The 26,813-nt window shown below is 39.7% G+C and overlaps 1 protein-coding gene and 1 long non-coding RNA gene across 8 annotated transcripts in view; one reads left to right on the top strand and one right to left on the bottom strand.

Moving 5' to 3' along the window:
• LOC124149287 (agrin-like) overlaps positions 1–26,813 on the top strand; it is a 472,283-nt gene that overhangs the window by 151,291 nt on the left and 294,179 nt on the right. For all 7 annotated transcript variants that reach the window (XM_048394137.1, XM_048394138.1, XM_046520773.2 and 4 more), the window contains exon 2: positions 5,022–5,057. In XM_048394137.1, coding sequence (XP_048250094.1) covers positions 5,022–5,057 — 36 coding nt within the window. The remainder of the gene's footprint in view (positions 1–5,021; positions 5,058–26,813) is intronic.
• LOC125378585 lies at positions 22,872–24,684 on the bottom strand. Its single transcript, XR_007220328.1, has 2 exons — positions 23,525–24,684; positions 22,872–23,126 (listed from the first exon to the last, which is right to left on the bottom strand). It is a non-coding gene; the product is annotated as an uncharacterized LOC125378585 (long non-coding RNA).

Raw genomic sequence — 26,813 nt, forward strand, 5'->3', positions numbered from 1 at the left:
GGAAGATGGGAGTGTGGATGTGGAAGATGGGAGTGTGGATGTGGAAGATGGGAGTGTGGATGTGGAAGATGGGAGTGTGGATGTGGAAGATGGGAGTGTGGATGTGGAAGATGGGAGTGAGGATGTGGAAGATGGGAGTGTGGATGTGGAAGATGGGAGTGTGGATGTGGAAGATGGGAGTGAGGATGTGGAAGATGGGAGTGTGGATGTGGAAGATGGGAGTGTGGATGTGGAAGATGGGAGTGAGGATGTGGAAGATGGGAGTGAGGATGTGGAAGATGGGAGTGAGAATGTGGAAGATGGGAGTGAGAATGTGGAAGATGGGAGTGTGTGGATGTGGAAGATGGGAGTGTAGATGTGGAAGATGGGAGTGTAGATGTGGAAGATGGGAGTGTAGATGTGGAAGATGGGAGTGTGGATGTGGAAGATGGGAGTGTGGATGTGGAAGATGGGAGAGTGGATGTGGAAGATGGGAGAGTGGGTGTGGAAGATGGGAGTGTGGATGTGGAAGATGGGAGTATGGATGTGGAAGATGGGAGTGAGGATGTGGAAGATGGGAGAGTGGGTGTGGAAGATGGGAGAGTGGGTGTGGAAGATGGGAGTGTGGATGTGGAAGATGGGAGTATGGATGTGGAAGATGGGAGAGTGGGTATGGAAGATGGGAGAGTGGATGTGGAAGATGGGAGTGAGGATGTGGAAGATGGGAGTGTGGATGTGGAAGATGGGAGTGTGGATGTGGAAGATGGGAGTGTGGGTGTGGAAGATGGGAGTGTGGATGTGGAAGATGGGAGTGTGGATGTGGAAGATGGGAGTGTGGGTGTGGAAGATGGGAGTGAGGATGTGGAAGATGGGAGTGTGGATGTGGAAGATGGGAGAGTGGGTGTGGAAGATGGGAGTGTGGATGTGGAAGATGGGAGAGTGGATGTGGAAGATGGGAGTGAGGATGTGGAAGATGGGAGTGTGGATGTGGAAGATGGGAGAGTGGATGTGGAAGATGGGAGTGAGGATGTGGAAGATGGGAGTGAGGATGTGGAAGATGGGAGTGAGGATGTGGAAGATGGGAGTGTGGATGTGGAAGATGGGAGTGAGGATGTGGAAGATGGGAGTGTGGATGTGGAAGATGGGAGTGTGGATGTGGAAGATGGGAGTATGGATGTGGAAGATGGGAGTGTGGATGTGGAAGATGGGAGTGTGGATGTGGAAGATGGGAGTGTGGATGTGGAAGATGGGAGTGTGGATGTGGAAGATGGGAGTGTGGATGTGGAAGATGGGAGTGAGGATGTGGAAGATGGGAGAGTGGATGTGGAAGATGGGAGTGTGGATGTGGAAGATGGGAGTATGGATGTGGAAGATGGGAGTGTGGATGTGGAAGATGGGAGTGAGGATGTGGAAGATGGGAGTGAGGATGTGGAAGATGGGAGTGTGGATGTGGAAGATGGGAGTGAGGATGTGGAAGATGGGAGTGTGGATGTGGAAGATGGGAGAGTGGATGTGGAAGATGGGAGTGTGGATGTGGAAGATGGGAGTGAGGATGTGGAAGATGGGAGAGTGGATGTGGAAGATGGGAGTGTGGATGTGGAAGATGGGAGTATGGATGTGGAAGATGGGAGTGTGGATGTGGAAGATGGGAGTGAGGATGTGGAAGATGGGAGTGAGGATGTGGAAGATGGGAGTGTGGATGTGGAAGATGGGAGTGAGGATGTGGAAGATGGGAGTGTGGATGTGGAAGATGGGAGAGTGGATGTGGAAGATGGGAGTGTGGATGTGGAAGATGGGAGTGTGGATGTGGAAGATGGGAGTGTGGATGTGGAAGATGGGAGTGTGGATGTGGAAGATGGGAGTGAGGATGTGGAAGATGGGAGTGAGGATGTGGAAGATGGGAGAGTGGATGTGGAAGATGGGAGTGTGGATGTGGAAGATGGGAGTGAGGATGTGGAAGATGGGAGTGTGGATGTGGAAGATGGGAGTGAGGATGTGGAAGATGGGAGTGTGGATGTGGAAGATGGGAGTGAGGATGTGGAAGATGGGAGAGTGGATGTGGAAGATGGGAGTGTGGATGTGGAAGATGGGAGAGTGGATGTGGAAGATGGGAGTGTGGATGTGGAAGATGGGAGTGTGGATGTGGAAGATGGGAGTGTGGATGTGGAAGATGGGAGTGTGGATGTGGAAGATGGGAGCGTGGATGTGGAAGATGGGAGTGTGGATGTGGAAGATGGGAGAGTGGATGTGGAAGATGGGAGTGTGGATGTGGAAGATGGGAGCGTGGATGTGGAAGATGGGAGTGAGGATGTGGAAGATGGGAGTGAGGATGTGGAAGATGGGAGCGTGGATGTGGAAGATAGGAGTGTGGATGTGGAAGTGAGGGAGGTGGTGTAAAGATGTCATTGATGAGATAACTAGTCACTTGATGCCTTCTTGCTCTATTATAGTCTGACATGCATAGTTCTGGGTGAACTTATTGTAAAACTGTGACACATGCGCTCCTATAATGCTGTCAAGTAATTCTGTTTTTCATGATACAACCATTAATCTCTGAACGTGTTTGTAGAATTACCCCAGTGCATCATGGGATACCTGTTCAAACACAATCAGTCACGACACACTGTCTGTCATTAGTTGTGTAATCTCCGCTAATGCTGAACGTGAATGTGATGCCTGATCCACAGTTCAGCGTGCCCCAGGGATAAGACATGTTACGTGTAGATTGAGGCACTGTGACATGTTTCCATATGTTTGTAGATTTCTTATATACTCCAAACCAAAGGTAGCTGGATCTCCCCCATGTGGGATATTAAATCATATATTATTGATATTTTGTCAATAATACCTTTTCCTTTTTCTACAAAGAGATTTGTAAGCAATCCTGGTTATAATAGGTCCCCATGGATCTGTGGTCAGACTTGGTGACTTAGTTGATTGCGTGTCATCGTAACCGGATGGTGAGGTGAGGTGAGGTGAAATTGGGTTTAACGTCGCGTCCAAGATTATTGCACTTATATAGCAACGTGCATGTATGTGTATGTGTTTGTATGGCTGCTTGTACTAGTCCGGACTGATGCCGATTTATAGTGCTAGCTCACAGATACCATGCCGCAGTTTAACATGAAAACCCCACTCAGACACAGTATACTGACTCCGAGCCGACCAGTCCTTGTTTTAGCCCCTTAATGCCGAGCGCCAGACAGGGTAACAACAAGTACTATCTTTTAACGTCTTTTGGTATGACGTGGCCGGGGATTGAACCTCGGACCTTCCGCTCTCCAGGCGGACGCTCTACCACTAGACCACAGAGGCGGTCCGTACCCAGATGGCAATGGAAGTTTCTTATAGTATCAATCACTAGTTTGTCTTGTCCAGACTTGATCATTTGCAGAGATGCTTTCATGTTGCTTCAAACATTCTGTGTGAAGTGTTCTACGAAAAACAAAAAACATAATTTTGGTGGGTTGTGTCCTTATGTTGTTGCTCTCAAGTTGCCCAAACTAATGCAGCTTCTCAAAATGAATGAAGGGAAGAATTGTCTCTGTACAGACTTGAATGCTAGGCTGAAGTGTTAATTTAAAATATGAGCTAGTTAAGAGTAAGAAGACAGAGATGAGACATTAGTGTCACTTGGTGGTGTAAACTGATCGCAGTTGATCAAGCATGTACCATAAATACAAATGACTTGCGATTAAAACCAGGTAGTTTAGAATGTCTGCAGAATCTGGTCAGAATGGACAGGAATACTGGAGAAATCTGGTGGTCATGAACATAAATGTGAATAGAATTTGTCAGTCATGGCTAAGGATGTCCATAGAATCGAGTGGTCCTTACTAAGGCTGTCCAAGTCATTTGATCCAAGGGGGCACGGATGGCCCTGTCGTCTTAGGTGCTGCGATTCGCTGTGCAGAGTTGCGTCTCTTGGGCACACCAGAAACCTATGATTGTGGGTTCGAATCCCGGTTCGCCCCGATTACGTTTCTGGGTTTGTCAGCTCCATACCCATGCTCGTGAGTTTCACCAAAGTGGTAAACTTCTGAGACCTGCATCACTTCAGGCTTTCCTCCCACATTAAGCTGACACGCCGCAATATAACTGGAATGCTGTTAAAAGCAGCGTTAACCCCAACTCTCTCACTCTCTCACATGATCCAAGGGATCAGGAGGAATCTATGTCCATGGAATAAGTGGTGATTGCCAAGAATGCTCAGGAAATCTAGTTGGTTGTCAAAATTGAAAATGTCATTAGAATTTTGTTGTCATGGAATCCAGTTGTCATGCTCAGATTGGTCGATGTAATCTGGTTGATTGCCAGGATTGTGCATAGCGTCTGGTAGTCATAGAATCTAGTTGTCATGCTCAAGATTGTCCTTGAAATATGATTATCAAGGAATTAGGTGGTCATGATCAAGAATGGCCATGAAATCCAGTTGTGATAGAATCTACCTGGCATACCCAAGAATGTCCATGGAATCTGGTTGTCAAGGAATCTAACACACTAGACATCAAGGAATCTGGTGGTCATGATCAAGAATGTCCATGGAATTTACCCAATGAACTGCTTGAGATTTCCTGACTACTTAAGTACTGATTAATTAACCACATTCCTCTTCTTGGTTGATACAACATTATCTTGAGGCAGACTGTAGCAGTTGACATTCCATGCATGTTGTCATGGAGTACCAGGTGACTTGTAGAATGCTTATGCTCCAAGAGATTAAATCAGCCTATAGTGAAGAAATAAATAGATAAAAGGTGAGAGTGAATTTGAGACCTGGAAAAATCAGAGAATTGCAAAAATTATGGATGGAATTTGTGGTCATGACAAAGAATGTCCAAATAATCTGGTTGACTTAACCAAAGGTATGTTTGAATGTGGTCAGTCTTGACCAGGGATATTCTGGTAGTCATGTCGAGGGAACCTAGTTCTCATGACCAAGAATGTCCATAAAATCTGATGGTCAGTACTATAAAAACAAAAGCATTGAATTATTTAGTTGATTGCTAATTACATGCTAATAGCTTTATTTTATTTTCCAGATATACCTTACAAGAAGCCAGAGCTTCCAAAGAAATGTGAGTAAACAAACTCTACATTTTATTGTATTTGTCGTTGTCATAGTCAATTGCAACACATTCATGATGTTTACAGTTTGGTCGCTGATGGCCAGGGATATCTACTGAATCTGGTTATCATGACCATAAAGTCAATGGCCTCTGTAGGTGATGGTCAAGAATGTCCATGGGCTCTGTAGGTGATGGCCAGGAATGTCCATGGGTTCTGTAGGTGATGGTCAAGAATGTCCATGCCCTCTGTAGGTAATGGCCAAGAATGTCCATGGGCTCTGTAGGTGATGGCCAAGAATGCCCATGGAATCTGTAGGTGATGATCAAGAATGTCCATGGGCTCTGTAGGTGATGGTCAAGAATGTCCATTGAATCTGTAGGTGATGGTCAAGAATGTCCATGGAATCTGTAGGTGATGGTCAAGAATGTCCATGGAATCTGTAGGTGATGGTCAAGAATGTCCATGGCCTCTGTAGGTGCTGGTCAAGAATGTCCATGGAATCTGTAGGTGCTGGTCAAGAATGTCCATGCCCTCTGTAGGTGGTGGTCAATAATGTCCATGGAATCTGTAGGTGCTGGTCAAGAATGTCCATGGAATCTGTAGGTGCTGGTCAAGAATGTCCATGGAATATGTAGGTGATGATTAAGAATGTCCATGGAATCTGTAGGTAGTGGTCAAGAATGTCCATTGAATCTTCTAGGTGCTGGTCAGCAATCTGAGATTTCTTTTGCAAAAGCTAATGTGTTCCAGATAATAATGGGAAAAAAATAATTTTGACGAGGGTTGTACTCAAAACAATAATAAGTCAACCTTGTACCGTAAAATCAACACAGACACCATGGTGCTGTTCATAATACTGTCACAAAAACAAATTGTCAAACTAGCTAGTGAACAATTCCAATTAGCATCCCTTCTGATTGATCAATGTACACAAGACTTATTTATTCTTATATAATATACACTCGTGTGTTATATGCACCCTTAATTATGGGCAATTAAATTCTCGAAAAACATATCTGTCGTGTATAAACATTTCATGCTGTCAGCATAAACCACAAAATTTATCTTTCAACTGTTTTTTTCACCAAAATAATATTCTAATAAGACTCCCCAATTTCTAATTTTGAGAGCGCCCTAGGCGCTTATTACCTCAAATACGGTATTAGAATATATCTTTGAACATAGACATGATCATATCACATGCTATTCCCTGTGGAATTCAATGTCTACACAAAAAACTTTTGTATAATGGGAATAAAAGTGCATATGGAAGAACTGTTTCATGTTTCATGAAACTTTCTCAGTTAAGTCAATCCTGTTTCATCACATATTTTATTCAAATATTACAATTTTCAAGACTAAGATGGATGATAAACAAATGTTAGTGATTAAATCAATCGCGTATCATATAACAATTTTCATGTCTGGCTTGCCTGTGGCCAAGATATTAGGATGACGACAACAAACTTTGGGTAGGAGAATGGAAAAATTAAGATAGTAATATTTCTATATTGTTTCTTCCATGTGGTTATGAGAATGGAGGGAGTATATAAGTGAGTGAAAGCAGAATGAATTGAGAGAATATTGCATTGATAGCCTTTATTCCACATGAAGCTTGTAAGTAATGAGAAACTATAAACTTTGGTGCAGACGGAGGGAAGCTGACCTTCAACTTCCTGTAGGCCGCTCACCAGGAGGAAGTTAACATGGATGTACGAGTGTGTTATGTGAGAAGACCAGTTCTCGGGTGATAAAATACAATTGATTTTAACTTAAGAGTTCATCAGTACGAGTCAATCCAGTAATTGCAATTCTTAGCTCAATTGACCACCTATAGATCTCCGAAACTACATCCTAACGCTTAAAACATTGGCCTGAATAACAATATGCTCCATGACTAACCATGCACATTAAGTGTCGGCAATATATATATTTGTACCAAAACTACTTCCCTAGTAAGTTATTTCAGGAGTGGTGTCATTAATGTATGTCATTTGGAAATCGTAATGGCCTCAGCCAGGTTTGGGCCTCTAATTTATTGTTCAATACTGGATCTTTGTGTCTAATTTTCTTGACCTCATTGTCATCTAACTCAAACATCATTTATGCAAACGGAGAGGGCTATTTTTGTTTTCTTGAGCTCAAATTTTAGAATTTTTTCTTTGAATCGTTGTTCCCCTTTTGTAAAATTAGGGAAATAAAAATTGGTTTAGGCAATATTTTGAAATTACATTTATTTCTATTTAAGACTGAAAACTATTTACTCTTGACATTGTTAATATTGGATTAAATAATAGAAAAGCAATTAGGATAACAGCAATTCTCATATCGTGAGTGAAATTATCCACGTTTATTTTACTCTGATAATAACTAATGTTTTAGCTTTGCCAAGGTGACTTGTGCTTGCTGATAACAGGGCAATAAAAAGAAAAACACTTTCGCATCATTGCGTTGAAACTACCCCTGAATTAAAGAAAAATGACTTTAATAGAATTCACAATTTAAAATGAATAAAATATTTTGTTCCCAATTACCCTGTCATGGGTATTAAGTTTACAAGCGGAGATAAATCCAGTATCATAAATTTCTATTATAACCGGATTATTTTGCTGTTCTGAGTGTTTGTGCTGCTGTTCAAGCTATATCAGCGACTACAGCTTTGGTGGTGAAATGGGGTTTTAACATTGCATTGAAGATAATTGCACATATATAGCAGTGTGTGTGTGTCTCCTTGACCAGTGCTTGTTTTACAGCCTGGCTTACATCATACCTTTATGGTATGGATAGTTGCTTGTCTTGTCAACCACTGTCCCAAACATGCCATAATTCCTGAGAATCCTCTACTTCTATTACATCATAGCCATAAATCCTGCATTTTGGCTGCAGACACACTATAACTAAATCTTCAGATTTTCAACAGAAGTTCTCTTCACTGTCAACTACACACAACTAGTTGTTCCTCTAATAGCACATGTAGCTCATCAGCTCTTCTGTGCAAAAAGGCGGGAAAAACGTCACTTCTTTCCAAAACATCTCACCACTGGAGGCAGATGAATTTGGGAGGTGGGTGGGAGTACTTCCTAATGTAATAGAGGTTGTGTTCTTAGAATTATTAACAATGACAAATATTGTTTGATGATTTCATGCACGATATAGCTGAAACTCCATTGAGATTCCAAGTTGGGATTATCCCCAGTAACCTATGTTTGTCATACAAGACAACTAAATGGATCCATTTTTCACAGACTAATAATATCAATCACTGGTTTGACCCAGACTCCATTTTTCACAGACTGCTATTGTATATATGGGATTTGCTGAGTTCAACAACAAATAATTGAAAACAAATACTGCTGACAGTTGCGTAAAACAACATTCACTCATATGCTGATGCAAGGTACATATGCTGTATTCTAGTATAACAACAGACATAAAGTAAAAGTGTTCCTTCTCTGAAATACTATGAGGCGAAGGATGGTCAAGTGGTTAAAGTGTTTATCTATCCCGCCATTACTTAAGTTTGATTCCCAAAATGGGGAAAATGGGTGAAGCTTTGACTTAAATTGCTGCAAACGACATGTAACATTATACATCCACATGTGGGAAGACAATCTCACACAGAAGTCTTATATAAATTTTTAATCCTATTAAGATAGTAGAAATCATCACTGACAATCATCCATTCATCGGATAATATATAATTAATTTGGTTATCTTTTCAAACTTCCAGCTCTCCTGAATTTTTAAAAGGACATAGTTTGCATTTATTATCTGAAATATTTTCGTTGATAGTGATCTGTTTGTAAATATTCAGGGTATAATTTATCTAGTCAGAGATAGACTGTAAAGAAACAAGAAATTGGGACTTGGATGAGTTTATTATGAAAATGCTGGAAAATTGACTCGTGTGTCCTATTTCAACCATCCAAAGTGTTGTAATCCTAGGCGTTCTGGCCATACCATTGACGGGAAGACACAGTTGGTTTGAAAATGATATGGCCAATTAACTTCCTGTTCATGTCTGGCTGCAATAAAATTCCCTTTGAAGACTCTGACAAGACTTGACGGAGAAGAGATGAAGAAGATGTCTTTCAAATATTACCTTCTGAAAACTGTCAGAGTATTCTGGGAAATCCCCAGAAATGATGTATGGAGCAGCTCTTGTTTCGAACGTACCAACGCCAAAACCTATACCAATATTTTGAAAAATGTCTGCTGTGGCAGACGACAAATTTCCTCAATTGCTTCCACAACAATACCCTTGATATTGGTGTGTGTGCTTGGTGCTTTCAGAAGCCTGATTATTCGTCATGAAGTTCCTCTTCGTTATGAGAGCACACACAATACTAGCAATTCTATTTTCCAACTTTTCAGGCATCCCACTCAACGACATTGATGCACTGTAGACAAACATGGCCATTTGAGATGTACAATTGTAGTCCATTAGTGTTAAATCATGCTACGTACCCACCATTTCGCCGAGGACCACTTAGCAACGGAAAAAAGGGATATTATTTATGAGATTTGTCCCAAACGCTGCTTTGAATTCCCAGTTTCCATATACACACCATTTTCAACCATTGTCAGAATGTTCTGGTTGTGACGTTTTGTGACCTCACTTGGAATTCATCTGATACTGTCGAGCAGTCGTCTGTTTTTATGGGCCAGATCCAGCTCAACATAAGGAATATCAGGTGGCCAATAATCCTGTTTTATGTACCCCGGATTGAGAATTCGTTTTAGGTATGATTACTTTGATGGTGAATAGGCAATTTTATGGGTTTGAAAGTGGTATAAATAATATAGAACGGACATTGAAGTAAGTATGAAAGGATTTTGAAAACTCTTAATGAGTTTTGTCGTGGCACTCTGTTCTGTTTTTGAATCTATTCTTTTCAAATAAATTGAAATTGAATCTCAAAAGCTCCTTCATCAGCTTCAGAATAGGGAAAATATGACACACCTATTGAATAAGGAAAGCAGTGTTGGGACTATCTTCGACATTGAATAGATATAATATATTTTACGCTTTTCATCCTACTCATGTTGATGGCTGTTTCATGCCCATGAAATTTCAGGACACAGTTTATTGCCTTCTAAAAGATTTCAACTATTATTTTAAATCTGTTTTTTCTTGTTAAATTGGTAAAAGAATTCAAAGCAGATATAAAGTATACTTTATTTGTTTTAATGATACAGACATATATTGTTGAATATTGCTTTTTCAGGTTAAAAGAGCAATGAATATCCATGAGGTTTATCTTCAAGCCAATATATTTTCTAAACTTGAAAATTTTCCACAAATTATTTTAAACTCTTGTTCATGAAATAAATGTTTACTAGATGCCCTTTTACAAAGTTTTCCAAAGATTATGGCTTTATTAACACTACATCCTCATGAATATTTTAACATGTCAAATTTAGTACAGTAGAACTTTTTTATCTGAAACTCTATTAACTCTAGTATATTGTTAAAGACAATGTCACTTTAAGCGTAGTGGAATCACCCCAAGGAAATGCCATCTGCTTGTCTCAAAATATTATGAGCTTAATGTGATATTGATATATTTATTTGCGGAAGTTTTCTAAAGATTATGGCTTAATCAACACTACATCCTCATGAATATAGTAACATGTCAAATTTAGAACAGTTGAACTTTGTTATCTGAAACTCTGTTAACTCTAATATATTGTTAAAGACAATGGAACTTAAAGCATAGTGGAAGCATCCCAAGGAAATGCCATCTGCTTGTCTTAAAATATTATAAGCTTGAAGTGATATTGATGTTCCCATCAAGTTATCTTTATTTGGAAACAAATAGATGAATAATAATAATGATAATAATAATAATGATGATAATAATAATAATAATAATACCAGACTCAGTTTTTCAAGGTTTGACTATCTGAGCTACCACTGCATCGAGTTTATGTGCAGTGTGTTGAGAACATCAGCAACCCTGCAGAGTCCTTTGCTGGGATGAAGTCGACTGGCCTGAGAAGTGAAACAAAAGGCTTTCTGTTTGCTGCTCAGGACCAGTCACTTTCCAATCAAAACTGTCGATGTGTGATTTGGCATCAAAATGTAAATATGAAATGTAGATTATGTAATGAATTTAATGAGACTGTCCAACACATTGTCAGTGGATGCTCAGCTTTGGCAAAAAACATGATGGAGTAGCTCGATCATTTTATTACCGTCTTCGCCCTGCTTGTGGTTTTGAAGTACCTGGGTTAGCTGTCAGGAATACAGCCCTTCTGACAATCCGGGTAATGCAGAAGGCTGCAGTGTTGGGGAGTCTTCACATTCTTCGAAAAACTTCTGGGTGGGTTTGACTAGGCAGCGCTTCCTGGGAGAAGTCCCATTCGCTGTCTGGGCTGCATGTAGAGGGGGCAAGGGCCCTGAGCTGATGATGAGCCTAACCAGCCTGACTGTGCCAGGATCACCCAAACCCTCTTTGCTGTATTTATATTTTAATCTGTATACCTGTATAATGAATGACAAGTATATGGAGCCTCATTTCCAATGCATAGACGTTCAATGATGTTTGTAAGTATATTCAGATGTAATTTATTAAAATACATTAAACCATTCTGATGTGACATCAACCTATTGTTGTTGCAGTTGAATCTGAGCCAGGAATTCACTGGCCATTCTGAATGTGCATTTTGAACAAATAAAATTGATGCAACTACTCAATATAGGTCTTCAGCAACCCATGCTTGCCGAAAAGCCGACTATGCTTGTTGAGGCAATTAACGGGAATTGCATGGTCAGGCTTGCTGACTTGGTTCATGCATGTCATCGTATCCCAATTGCGTGGATCGAAGCTCATGATATCAATCACTGGATTGTCTGGTCCAGACTCGATTATTTACAGACCGCCGTCATATAGCTGGAATATTACTGACTGTGGTGTTAAACAACAAACAAACAAACATGCAGAATTATAGAGAAATAATATATCAACAATAACATAGTTAAAGTCGTAGAAATAACTCCTACTACAAAAGTCCAAACTAACAGAAAGCTCTTCAGTGGACCCGATGCTGTCAAGCCAGGTGACCATTGTCCACCGTGAATGCACTGACCAACCAGGAAGCCTCCATGTGGTGGTCACAAGCCTGACCAAAGGCAAAAATGCAAGTTTTAACTTCAGCATTGTTGAATCTATACTGGAAAAGATTCTGAGAAGTAGTGGGTTTTGTACATTCTCAAGAGAATTTCTATGCATTTTTGCACATTTGAGTTCAAGTGGAATAGCTTCCCATTATCGTATGGTCTAACAGAACACAGAGTGATAAGGATTCTACCGGGACCAGAACGTGATCACATCTTAAAACAATATGGCTGCTTCAATAAAACCACGGTCTTAATGGTGTAACCCGTAAAGGGAACACTTACCGTACTCGATGTAATAAGTGCCCCGCTCTAATAAGCACCCACGGCGATATTTGCTAATATATTGGCTAGTAAACAATCCCAATTAGCACCCCTTCCGATTGATCAAAATACACAAGACTTATTCATTCAAGTAAAATATGCACATGGGTGTTATAACACCCTTAATTATGGGCAATTAAATTCTGGAAAAATATTTCTGTCATATATAAACATTTCAGGCTGTTAGCATAAACCACAAAATTTATCTTTCAACTCTGATTTTTTCACCAAAATAATATTCTAATAAGAGACCTCTATTTCTAATTTTGAGATCGCCCTGGGCGATTATTACGTCGAATACGGTAATCAGATTTTACCATCAGTGTTTCAACAATTAAGGTGCTTATCTACCTGGTTAGTCAAGTTTAAGAATTTTTCCATAATACAAACAGAATATATTTGCACTTCAGGTTTTCTGCCCCAAACAAATATGGTTCTTTTCGTGACACAGTCCTGTTGATTTTCTCAAAAAAACATTGGTCCAGTGGAGATTCTGGGTTAACAGTGGTCCCCTGCATCGTGTGCCCTTCGAAAGCCACTACATTGTGGATTGGGTGGTCAGGCTCAGTGACTTGGTTGATGGCACATCATAACACCCCAATGGCAGGAATTGTTGCTCACAATATTAATTATTGGAATGACTGGTCCAGAATTGACTCTTTACAGGATCAGTACCCGTGAAGATCCAGGTTTGAATAGGTCTCCAGCAACCAATGCTTGTTGCAAGAGACGACTATGATTGTCATAAGAGGCGACCAATGGGATCGGGTAGTCAGGCTCACTGACTTGGTTGATGGATGTCATCGTATCCCAATTGCATAGATGCTCATGATTTCAATCACTGGATTGTCAGATCTAGACTCAGTTATTTACAGACTGCCATCATACAGCTGGGTTATTGATGAGTGTGGCATTAAACAACAACAAACAAACAAACAAACAAACAAACAACAGGTCACAATCATGCACAATGGCCACAGGAAATGATTCAAATGGTGGTCTACAGGTCACTGTTGACTATATTTCTCTGATTGGAAGTGGAAATCTGGTGCGCAATCAGCAGCCTAAATATCCCTTTGTGGTACATTATTTTTTCAATGAAGATTAATATGCTTGTCCTGATCAACATGACTGGTAGATTCGTCCGCTGGTCAGCTGGTCTGTGTCAAACACTGTCATCATTCATTTCTGTTAAATATTACTTGTAAGGAGTTTTCCAAGCAAGTTCCAGATGTGATTAAAGTGTCATACTTGCACTGAAATCATCATGGTTTAATTGGTCTGGTTACACACAAAATTTTCAACTCACCTGTTTCTAGGGAAAAGGAGTGAGTGAGTGAGTTGGGTTTAACGCCGTTTTTAACAGTATTCCAGTTATATCACAGCGTGTCAGCTTAATGTGGGAGGAAAGCCCGAAGTGATGCAGGTCTCAGACGTTTATCACTTTGGTGAAACCCACGAGCACGGGTATGGTGCTGACAAACCTAGAAACATAATCGGGGCAAATTGGGATTCGAACCCATAACCATAGGTTTCTGGACAAAACTCTGCACAGGGAATCGCAGCACCTTAGATGACTGGGCCACCCATGCCCCCAAGGGAAAAGGACATTCTTGATCTAACTATTACTTGATTTTGTTGTTTTATTAAAACCATTAAATATTCTCAGGGATGGAGACCTGGAGGCAAACCTTTCTATCCCAGTTTTTCACAAACAATAAATATTTTTGAAAAGATCCCATCCCCGCACGACCATCCTACAGGAGTGGATGTGGGGGTGGTGTTGGGGACCTGGGGGGAAAGGAATGGAGGAAGGGGGCCTAACAGATAGAGTAATTAGTCTGTGTTAAAGAGCAGCAGATACAACAGAGACTGCACTAGCTTCACTTTGTTGGATGAAATGGGCCCAGGGCTCATAATATAATGATGACTGGCACAAGTAAGCGCAATGGTCCTGGACGCTGCCAGAGCGTTTATCATAGTTTGATGGTCTTGCTTCCGATGGTGGTCTGTCTGGATAAGTTCAAGATTCCGGCCTATCTTTATTGTGTCCAAATACAATGAGATTGATTGCCTCAGCGCCATGCATTTTTCACTGCAAGACATCGATAGATATGAAATGCAATGCTCTCATTCTGATTGGGATATAGCAGAAATTAATTGGTGCCAAGTGCTGTTTGATACTGGGCAGACGTTTGACAGGGCACACTAATATTACATGTATATTGAGTATGAAGAAAAGCCTTTAGGTGCGTTTAACCTTTTATATGTTGTTCTATTGAACAGGATCATTTGACTTGGTTGATGGCTTTTGAAGGTGAAGGTCACACATAGGTCATTACGTTTTTTACTGTTAACATTGTGGGGATTTGGAGGGCCAATTAGGTGTGCCGAAAATATTTTGTTGGTAAAATGAACCATTATGTAAACTTTGATGAAAGTGATTGAATATAGTTCTTAAGAATACAGTATGTTTAAAATGGGTGAGGTGGTTAAGGTGGTCTCTGATGGCATATTTACATTTAGATACTCTTTTTAAAGCCAATATATATTTTCGTTTGCCTTGCTGTTAATTCCTAGAAACAGTGAGTTAAGAATAACTCAGTCCCATATTATATTGTTTTGCCTGAAGTCATTTGCAAATGTCATTTAATGTCAGTGTCATAAACATTCATCTTATGTCGCAGTAGCCTGGGAATTGTCTGGGGGAGCAAACCGGTGATTGATGGCATGAACAACTATTTTCAATGTGTTGTGCCTGATAACACGCCATCATTGTAACCAAACAAGTCTTATTTATTCACTCTTACGACAAGGATTCCTTAACAATGATGCTCTCAGAACAAGCACTTACCCAAGGACCCCCCTTCAAGACCCCTTCTGAATACCCATTGACTCCCCTTCAAGACTCCTTCTGAATACCAAATGACCCCCCTTCAAGACTCCTTCTGAATACCCAATGACTCCCCTTCAAGACTCCTTCTGAATACCCAGTTACCCCCCTTCAAGATTCCTGAATACCCAACGACTCCCCTTCAAGACTCTTTCTGAATACCAAATGACCCCCCCCCCCCCCTTCAACACTCCTTCTTAATGCACACTGCAGCTCCTGCTAAAGTGAATTTCATATATATATTAGTTGACACATCCAGGCTGTAGAGACAATTGAAGTTTATTCTCTTGTCTGATGCTGAAGGCCAAATTGGCTTTTATCGTCACCTGGAAATGCCAGACGTAGAATTTCCCTTGTCTTGTCTCCAGGTGATGGGGATATTTAATAACCAGGCGGGTCAGAAACTAAAACCTTGACCTTGACTGTATTCCTGTCTGTGAATCTCAACTGATATAAATGAGGGAAAGCCCATCCAGTGACAATAAGTACCCTCCTCTTTGATGGGGAAAATAATTATTGGTTGTCTGCTGGTCTGACTCCTGAAAGGGATGGTTGCATCAAAACTGATATATTGAGTCATTCAAAAGTCATTCAGTTGTTTGTTGGGATAGATCTGGTAATATATAGGTTACTGTGCTTGAATAATGTTGGAGGTTTTGTCTCGGAGATAGCAATCTGCTTCTTCAGGGGTATTTGCCACAGATCTTTAGCATAGAAAGACCCTGTGAGGATTCTATTCAGAAAAAAGTCTCTGTACTGATTGGTCAGTGATCAAGCCACTTAAACAAGTATTGAGTGACCACAATGGCAGACGAGTATGGACAGATACTTGTCATCTGATACATTTTTTTTCAATAGAGTATGGATCAAAGTTCAGATTTTTTTCAGTCACCATGGGGATTTCAGGTCTGGTTAGGTCCTGCTTGACTGTCATATTTAATAGATGATCAGGTGGTCGTGATTTGTCATTCAACCCCTTTGGCATGGATTTGTGCTCATACCATCAACCACTGGTTTGCCCAGCCTGAACTAGACCAGTTCTAGCATATTCAGATGAGCTACAGATCTTCTGGTTCTAACTTTTTTCACTTCACAGGTAGGATCTTGAAACAAAGTTGCTTTTTCAAGAAACATGAAATTATATTTTTTAATTTGTGAGAAAATTAATGTCCACTGTGTGTACCCATATGACTGCATAAAGAATGGTTCAAAGCAGATGTGGATGAATACTCTCCGTCTGGCTATTCCTGATGCAAGTATATTGATGATAGCTCCAAGGATTACACTGTATTCATAATGACATACCAGATTAAATCCTTTTCTGTGGCAGATGACGGCGGCTGGAAGAAAGAATCCAAGAAAGCAAACATCGTTACAATTTTTTTGTGAAATTTTCTGTCAAGTTGTTCCTTAACATGTTCTCACAAGCTTGTTTAAGGGAAGATCTAAAAAAAAGTGGTATTAGTCGATAATTTATTCGAAGCTGATGAAATCGATCACTCTGGGCCGTGATCAGTGTCCAGAGAACAAATGTAATTAACTTTCAAAGTCATGTTCTTTGATTTGCCTGCCTCAGCAGGTTTTGAATTAGCAGGAACGCTGAGAGCCTAAGTCTAGTGTACGTTTTCTCTGACACATTCCCAATTGACATTTGTCGTGAAAAAACATCTCACTTTGGTAGCCAATAAATGCACGTTAGGCCTTTGAGACCTCAGCGCTATGAGTAGAAACGTCTTGTAGCTGAAACAGAATCACCAGCTGTATTCTACACCTACACTTGTCCTTTTGTTACGGAAATAAGAGTGTTTTTGTATGACTCTTACTGGTCGTATTGATAAATCAACAGAGATGGGTTATTTATCTACTAGAAAAGAAGTGAGGTGGAGTTTTTTGGTTGGCATTTCATTGCAATTCTGGTAATTCAATATCGACATTGTAGCTCACTTTAACTCATGGCTTTTTCAGCTGGCTGTGAAGTCTTTGTCTGTTTTTGTTCGCACATGAAATATATTTTTTAAACATTTGGGACATAAAATATGTTCCTTTGTTTGGCATATTTACTTTTATATTAATTTGGTTTCGATACTTAATAGTTTTGTTTGGCATTTTTACATTAATGTTAATTAGGTTTTGGTAATTATCTTCTTTGTTTGGCATTTTTACTTTAATGTTAATTAGGTTTTGGTAATTATCTTCTTTGTATGGCAGCATATAATAAGGTCTTTAAAAGGCATTTAGAAGTAATAAGGAAGAGAAGATAATATATGGATGTCAACTTCTTTATCATGAGGAACACAACGTTTTGTAGTATTTGCTTACTCCTTCATCAGGTGAATGAATGCCATGAGGCAGAGAGTGTATATATGTACAGGTAAGGACAACAAAATAATAAGATAACAAAATAAAATATTATCACTAAATATGCTATACCCACAGGACTTAGCATGTCATATTTATTTTGAATAAGTAAAATCTAACAAACATCAAGAATTACTTGATATTTCTGTAGCTCTGTTCTTGTCCTTTAATAAATAATAGGTCAAAATAGGACGAATTTCCCTGAGCGATGGAAGAATAACGATAACAATAGCATAAACATGACATGGAACAAACAATGACAAGTGTGTACAGTGACCGAAACCACTGACGCCAAATTCTAACCCGAATCTTCAGGGGCATGGGGTGACCATGCAGCCAATCATCATTAGCCGTCTCTTAGGACAAGTGTGAGTACTAGGGGTAATTGATCCTAGGAATCACCACAGGATTGCTCTCATGTGAAAAAATACCCAATCAAACTGAAAATGAATCAAATGAAACCACAATAACAGACCTCTTAACAAATGTGAAAAAAAACGTACACTGGTGTGAAGAGACAATTATTTGATGTTGTTCTGTAAGCCACAGACAGATACATCGTCTGCTTATTCCCATCTCCAAGAATGGCTGCGGAATATTACCAAATGTATCCGGGTCATCAGGGAATATAGGTAATGGAGGCCAGCATGCAATCCTTCAAGGGAGACTGTCTCGCTGGATTGGCTATACTGACAGGTGGTCGCCTCATAGTCTGAGGAATCATTGGAATTATGCAGCCATTAGCTAGAGTGTTGGTGGATGTTGATGTTACAGTCTGTAACATGGCTGTGGTTTACCTGTAGGAGGAAACATCGCAGTTATGCAGCCATTAGATAGAGTGTTGGTAGATGTTGATGTAACAGTGTGTAACATGGCTGAGGTTTACCTGTAGGAGGAAACATCGCAGTTATGCAGCCATTAGATAGAGTGTTGGTGGATGTTGATGTAACAGTCTGAAACATGGCTGAGGTTTACCTGTAGGAGGAAACATCGCAGTTATGCAGCCATTAGCTAGAGTGTTGGTGGATGTTGATGTTACAGTCTGTAACATGGCTGAGGTTTACCTGTAGGAGGAAACATCGCAGTTATGCAGCCATTAGCTAGAGTGTTGGTGGATGTTGATGTAACAGTCTGAAACATGGCTGAGGTTTACCTGTAGGAGGAAACATCGCAGTTATGCAGCCATTAGATAGAGTGTTGGTGGATGTTGATGTTACAGTCTGAAAACATGGCTGAGGTTTACCTGTAGGAGGAAACATCGCAGTTATGCAGCCATTAGCTAGAGTGTTGGTAGATGTTGATGTTACAGTCTGTAACATGGCTGAGGTTTACCTGTAGGAGGAAACATCGCAGTTATGCAGCCATTAGCTAGAGTGTTGGTAGATGTTGATGTTATACTCTGTAACATGGCTGAGGTTTACCTGTAGGAGGAAACATTGCAGTTATGCAGCCATTAGATAGAGTGTTGGTGGATGTTGATGTTACAGTCTGTAACATGGCTGAGGTTTACCTGTAGGAGGAAACATCGCAGTTATGCAGCCATTAGCTAGAGTGTTGGTAGATGTTGATGTTACAGTCTGTAACATGGCTGTGGTTTACCTGTAGGAGGAAACATTGCAGTTATGCAGCCATTAGCTAGAGTGTTGGTAGATGTTGATGTAACAGTCTGAAACATGGCTGAGGTTTACCTGTAGGAGGAAACATCACAGTTATGCAGCCATTAGATAGAGTGTTGGTAGATGTTGATGTAACAGTGTGTAACATGGCTGAGGTTTACCTGTAGGAGGAAACATCGCAGTTATGCTGTCATTAGATAGAGTGTTGGTGGATGTTGATGTTACAGTCTGTAACATGGCTGAGGTTTACCTGTAGGAGGAAACATCGCAGTTATGCAGCCATTAGCTAGAGTGTTGGTGGATGTTGATGTTACAGTCTGTAACATGGCTGTGGTTTACCTGTAGGAGGAAACATCGCAGTTATGCAGCCATTAGCTAGAGTGTTGGTGGATGTTGATGTAACAGTCTGTAACATGGCTGAGGTTTACCTGTAGGAGGAAACATCGCAGTTATGCAGCCATTAGCTAGAGTGTTGGTGGATGTTGATGTAACAGTCTGTTACATGGCTGAGGTTTACCTGTAGGAGGAAACATTGCAGTTATGCAGCCATTAGCTAGAGTGTTGGTGGATGTTGATTTAACAGTCTGTAACATGGCTGTGGTTTACCTGTAGGAGGAAACATTGCAGTTATGCAGCCATTAGCTAGAGTGTTGGTGGATGTTGATGTAACAGTCTGTAACATGGCTGAGGTTTACCTGTAGGAGGAAACATCGCAGTTATGCAGCCATTAGCTAGAGTGTTGGTGGATGTTGATGTTACAGTCTGTAACATGGCTGAGGTTTACCTGTAGTCGGAGACATCAGATTCCAGTTAATCAGGTTAAAAGTGCAAGCCTCAATTAGAAAGACAATTATTTGTATGTGACATGTTGCCTGTTGCAACCATAACCAATATTTTCATTGGATTCCAGTCTCACTGAAATAAAATCTTTTTCTCCAAACCTCTGTGTGAAAAACTGAAGAGACCCCAAAATGAGGTGGCGTCTTGAGAACCCTAAGTGACCACCTGATCTAGATGAAGGATGCATAGATTCTTGAGCCAATCAGATGTAACTTCATTGCTTCATTTCTTTTCGACCTGTGAAGATCCGGGGTAGAATAGGTCTTCAGCAAGCCATGCTTGCGCCTATGCTTGTTGTAAGAGGCGACTTACGGGATCGGGTAGTCAGGCTCAGTGACTTGGTTGATGCTCAATCGCTGGATTGTCTGGTCCAGACTTGATTATTTACAGACCACTGTCAAAGAGCTGGAATATTGCTGAGTGTGGCGTTAGACCCGTGAAGATTCCGGGGTAGAATAGGTCTTCAGCAACCCATGCTTGACGTAAAAGGCAACTATGCTTGTCGTAAAAGGCGACTAACGGGATCGGGTGGTCAGGCTCGCTGACTTGGTTGATGCATGTCATCGATCCCAATTGCGTGGATCGATGCTCATGATATAAATCACTGGATTGTCTGGTCCAGACTCGATTATTTACAGACCGTCGTCATATAGCTGGAATATTGCTGAGTGCTGCGTTAAACAACAAACTAAGCAACCAAATCTAAATTTCGGATATTTACTCGGAGAAATGAATTTAAAAAAATAGCATATTAGTGATCACGGGTATCTGTCTTTTATGAAATCACCAATGATCATTCCAAAACATCTCTGATGACCCTAGAATTGTTTCGAATGTTTTGGAAAATATGCAAACACGAACGCTGAAGTGAACTTTCCGCCTTATTGGATAGTGTTTATAAAATCATTTTTTATGTACACCGGTTATGAGATGCCTGTAACATCACATTCATTTCAAACTTAGCTGCGATACATACATCCTTGAATTCCTCATACATTTAAGAATCAAATGATTAATGGTCTTTGTCACCAATACAAAGTGCCTAGATGAAATCAACCAAAATAAGTTAGGTGTGAAAACGGATGCTGTGCTCGAAAAACTGCACTTGTTTGAAATGTAAACACAGCAAAATTCAGATTTTACACAGTGTAGCATTTTGTCCTATTTTGAGCTATCCATTTGTCTATTTGTTCAAGATATTGGCTCATCATTTTCAGAATATGCATGGGAAGAGAATCGTAGGAAGAATTAGGGAATTTAAAATAGATACATTGCAATGATTTGATATTTTCAACAGAAATTGTCATAGTTACTGTCCTGTGTGACGCCATGACTGACGCAAAATCATGCTCAACGACAACGGTATTTATCAGAATTTCTGATGGTTTCAATGAAATATATAACAACAAATAACAGTACATATATTGTCAGAATGTTTCTGATAACTTACACGTCACATTTATGTATAAACGATCCCTGAATCAATGAAAGACCCCTCATAAAATCCCACGTACTGTTGACAGTCAACACACCATTTTGTAATAGTCGGTCATTGGTAGTGATGTCATACGTCAACATTGTTGTCCATATTTGGTCATTTCTTTGAGGTGAAGGTCCCTGAATGAGAGTGCACACGATCGTTGTATCATTTTTTCACACAATTAATTTCACTTTGGATATTGTCAAATATAGGCCACAACATGTATGAACAAACCTTTGATAATCTCCTGTTTGTTTGAACATTGTTTACATCAGAATTGATAGGTTTATACGATATTTCAAATACGATATTTCTTTCCTTAGGAAAAGTGTTACAAGATGAAGTGTAAATGTAACTGCAGCATGTACGTATTTCTTGGGATGTGTAATAGTCAATACTATAAGTTCATATAACAAATGTCCATGAATAGGCATTTAATTTTATTTTATAACTAAAACTGAACATATTACTTTAACAAAATGGATAATATTTTTCGTTAAAATATATGCTTACATTTCTGAAAGAGTTGTCTTGGTCTTGGAATTGTTTTTTTATGTCGTTTGATACACAGAACAGTGATATTAAATGATTTGCCAGGTGTGCATTAGTCACAAACAATTTATGAATTATTCCTCTCGTTTTGCATTATATTATCAATGGGTTCATTCTTTTTTCAATATTGTGTTATTTCTCCAGGAATTGTAAAAAGTATAAAAATAAAACCCATGCCATGTATCCTGGGCCGTTGGTTCAACCTGATACGATTATCCTGATAATTCTATACCAATAGAGCTTTCTTTGCATCTTTTATTGTGTAATTCTAAAACAAGATAAAGAGAAATTATTACATAATAATAAACAAATATATTTCCAATATTGAATATAATTTTGGTTGTTTTGAAATATTCTTTAGGGTATTTTTCGTTACGAAAATTGATGCCAAACAGGTGCGTGTCTTGTCATGATACACGATAAACTATCTAATTGTTAATTTATCATCCAAAACTGGCTCCCACAGGAGATATCGCTTGGGTGAGATCAAGCGATATCTACACTGTAGATATCACATTTGCGATATCTACACTGTAGATATCGCTGTTCTGAATCACTGATTGGCCAATATAGGTCACATGACCATTATGACCATTGGGACTACTTTTACCTAATAAACATCAACAAACATGGCCGACATAAACATCAAAAAGTTTTATTCAGGTGACAAAGTGTCAATTGATGGGTCTGGGCAAGCAACAATTGTTAAGAATGTTGGTGAAGGAAACTATCGGTGTAGACTGGATGGAATAGACTACGAAATGGAGCTAATGGAGACCAGAATCAAGCTCATCGGCACATCAAAGAGATCAGGTGGGCAGCCGTCAGCGTTAACGTCATCAAGGTCAAGTTCAAGTTGCACAACTCCAGGGTCGAGCGAGTCCCGTACACTCCCTGAAACCAATCCCAATCCACGCCAATCGAAGTCGATGATAGTGATATAGACAAAATGATCGATATGCAGGAAAATCAAAACACTGCTAGAAAAACCCTTCATGACATGAAATTGTTGAACCAGTTCTTATTGTCTATCGGCGAAAGTCGTCTTATTCATGAAATTCCACCCAAAGATCTCAATACAATAATCTGCAAATTCATAATTTCTGTGCGGAAAGAGGATGGGGGTGAATTTGAAAGGAACACACTGCGTGGTATTGGTTCATCAATTGAGAGATACCTGCGCCGACACAATTACGGCTACTCACTTCGAGATGACACTGGGTTCACTCAGTATAGAGACATAATGAAAGCAAAACAAAAACAATTGAAGTCAAAGGGTAAAGGTAACTTACCAAACAGGTGTGACGCTATATCCGACAATGAAATTGAAATGTTGTGGGAGACCAAACAATTTGGAAATTCGTCGCCAGATGCCATAATTAACACTCTTTGGTTTAATAACACCACACATTTTGGTCTCCGTGGGTCCGACGAACACAAAAAAATGTTGTGGGGGGATGTTGAGCTTCGCGTTGACACAAATAGTCTGGAGTATCTCGATTTCACAGAAAGGGTATCCAAGACAAGACAAGGTTCCGATCCCAAGGGCACTAGGGATGTTACTCCTAAAATGTTTGCCACTCCAAAAAATAAAGCTCATTGTCCCATTGAAATGTATAAGCTCTACCGTAGTTTGAGACCTGGCGATTACTCAACTCCAGATAGACCTTTCTACATTGCAAGCTCCACTGTCAAAATCAAGGTTCATTACCAGGTCCATGGTTTAGAAGGCAAACTGTTGGTATCCACAAAATTGAATCCATAATGAAACGCATGGTAACTTCTGCGGGAATGTCAAGTGACAAGAAACTGACAAACCACAGTGCCCGTAAATATTTGGTGCAAAAGTTGAACGATGCAAACATCCCACCGTCTCACATTATGCAGATATCAGGCCACAAAAACGTACACAGCATCAAAAATTATTCCCATATTAACTCTGAACAACACAGGGAAACATCCTCCATTCTTTCAGGATCAAAGACCAGAGCACTTGTACCGCGTTCTTCTGAGGTGAACAGGGAGGTAAACAATGCCAGCTGTTCGCGGTATAGCGAGGTGTGTCCGGTTGCTACCATGCCGCCTGCTTCGAACTCAACATGTGCTTCGTCGGTTTCATGCACTTCTTCAATGAAACGCGACCACATATCTTCAGTTTTTGGATCGAGTAACATTTCAGGTGGCACTTTTACGATTATTGTCAATTATGCTTCCAAAAAACGCCGAATTGCCGTAATAGACAGTGATTCCGAATCTGATTAGCACTCCTCTCGCCTCTGCCGCAAACTTGCAAATGTCTACGTGACATCTCGCACATGATGATGTTATTTACTTATTGCTGTTAATATTTTCTTCCATTGAAATATTTTTGGGTGATAAAGGCACATAAAAATGCAATGATGCATTCATTTTGCCGTATGAACTGTGACTTTAGTCGAGATAACGGCAATTTCATTGTGCACTATTTTTTGTCAATGAAGGTACACACAAAAAATCTGTCGTTTGTTTTTATTCACATGACGTTGCTAAATGTATTCATACGCCAATAATCTGCCGTTCGCCCCGCGAAAGTTCTTTTTTCGCATATTTTGATTTAAGAATGATATTGGATGATAAATAAAATCTCACCCGAGTGTCTTTTGATATCAAATATATCAACACTCGTTGATATATTTGATATCAAAAGACATTCGGGTGAGATTCTCTATATATTCAAGACATTATTTACTTGGTGAAAGCAGTCATTTTATGTTGTGTCGAAAAAACATCAAATTCTGTTTTACACATCGAGAAATTTACATACCATGAACAAAAGTTAGGGGAGATATATTTTAATCAAAATACCAGTGTCGTCTTTCTCCGAAATTATCAAAGACATAAAACCAGCCATGACGTCAAAAGGAATGGTGTTATCTTATTGGTATTTATCATTACATTTGATGATAAGGTTAGTGCTCCATTAATAATGGTGCAACATAAGTCAAATTACACTTACAAATTCAGGAGAATGTTGGAATCTAAGGACTAAGTTATATCTCAGATAGGGCCATCCATTTATCTTTTACCTCTTTTTTATGAAGTACGATTTCATCATTTCTTATTGGTTTTTTTATAACTAAACGTATACAGTTTCAATATTGCTATTTGTGTTGGAATAGTTTAGTTCCTCGTGAAGAAAACACCACAGAAATATATTGTCGTACGATAAAAAGCAGAGGAATTTGCTGTTTTTCAACGCAGAATATATTCTCGGACAACACTTAGCAGTGTCATTTTTTAAAACCGCTTTCATATTTGCAGTTAAATTTACACCATCAAATTGCGTAATTTTATAGCCAGAGGTAGATCCAGTGCCGCGCGAGCGCAATTCTCGTACAACCTTCACTTTTCCGATCTCAGGAAAATGTGCGTCAGAAAAAAATCTCGGCATCCAGAGGGTAAACAACAAACAAACATACAAACAAACAAACAAACAAACAAATCATTTCTTTTCCACCTCAATTTGGAATTTCGATTTTAGCAAAAGAGACCCCACATTGATCACAGATATACCGTTGATGGTGACACTTTTGGAATGCATGCAATATGTACTCAGAAACAACAGGCTGTTTAACATACACAACATATAACAGTGCAGCTTTATTATTTAGCATTCAGAGCTTTCCGTTTATGTTTGTTTTCAGAAATGATATATGTCTGAATACTTTGCTCACACATGCTTAGAATTTAGAAGCCTTAGCGCTAAAGGAGTGTCCTCAAATGTTCAATCAGAGAGGTTACACATCAGTGCCAAAAATTCTAATTTGTTGCTCATGCTATCAACCACTTGGGTGCCCATCCTTGTCTCTTATTTTCAAATGATTTATCTTATAATGGGTACCCGTGAAGATCCGGGTTAGAATACGTCTTCAGCAACCCATGCTTGTCGTAAGAGGCGACTAACCGGATCTGTTAGTCAGGCCAACTGACTTGGTTGATGCAAGTCATTGTATCTCAACTGCAATGCTCATGATGTCAATCACTGGATTGTCTGGTCAAGAGTTGATTATTTACAGACTGCTGGAATATTGCTGAGCGTGGCGTTAAACAAACTTTTGAAATTATAAAAAATAAAGTCTTCAGTTGCATTATTGTGAACGAAGTATAATTCATTAGTTTGTGTATTCATCATATTGAAGAATTCCTTTCATCATACAGTTTTACATCTGACATACCAGTTTTGTTTGGTCTTCAGGAAAGCATGGAAGGTCAACAAGTTGTGAGGAGGATTCCTCACAAGGAAGTATTTGTATGTCAGTTTCAGGATAACCAGACATGATGACCAAGAGTGTCTGGCTTCCTTATAATCGTGTATAGAGGAATTGCCTGGTAGGCAGGGACAAGTCATTTACCTTGCTTTCTTGAGCATCAAAACACATGAGTATATTACACATAACCTAGACCAACATCTAGTCTCTGAAATAAACATATTTTACAGAAAAAACAGTTGTTAAATAATGGTTATAAAATATATTTAAAAGGAGTCCAGAGACTTTCTTCATTTCCTGATACTGGAGTAATCTGGACCTGCCAAACGTTAGG

This window comes from Haliotis rufescens, unplaced genomic scaffold (genome assembly GCF_023055435.1).
Source record: "Haliotis rufescens isolate VD_foot unplaced genomic scaffold, xgHalRufe1.0.p SCAF_13, whole genome shotgun sequence".
In the NCBI taxonomy this organism is placed as follows: Eukaryota; Metazoa; Mollusca; class Gastropoda; order Lepetellida; family Haliotidae; genus Haliotis; species Haliotis rufescens.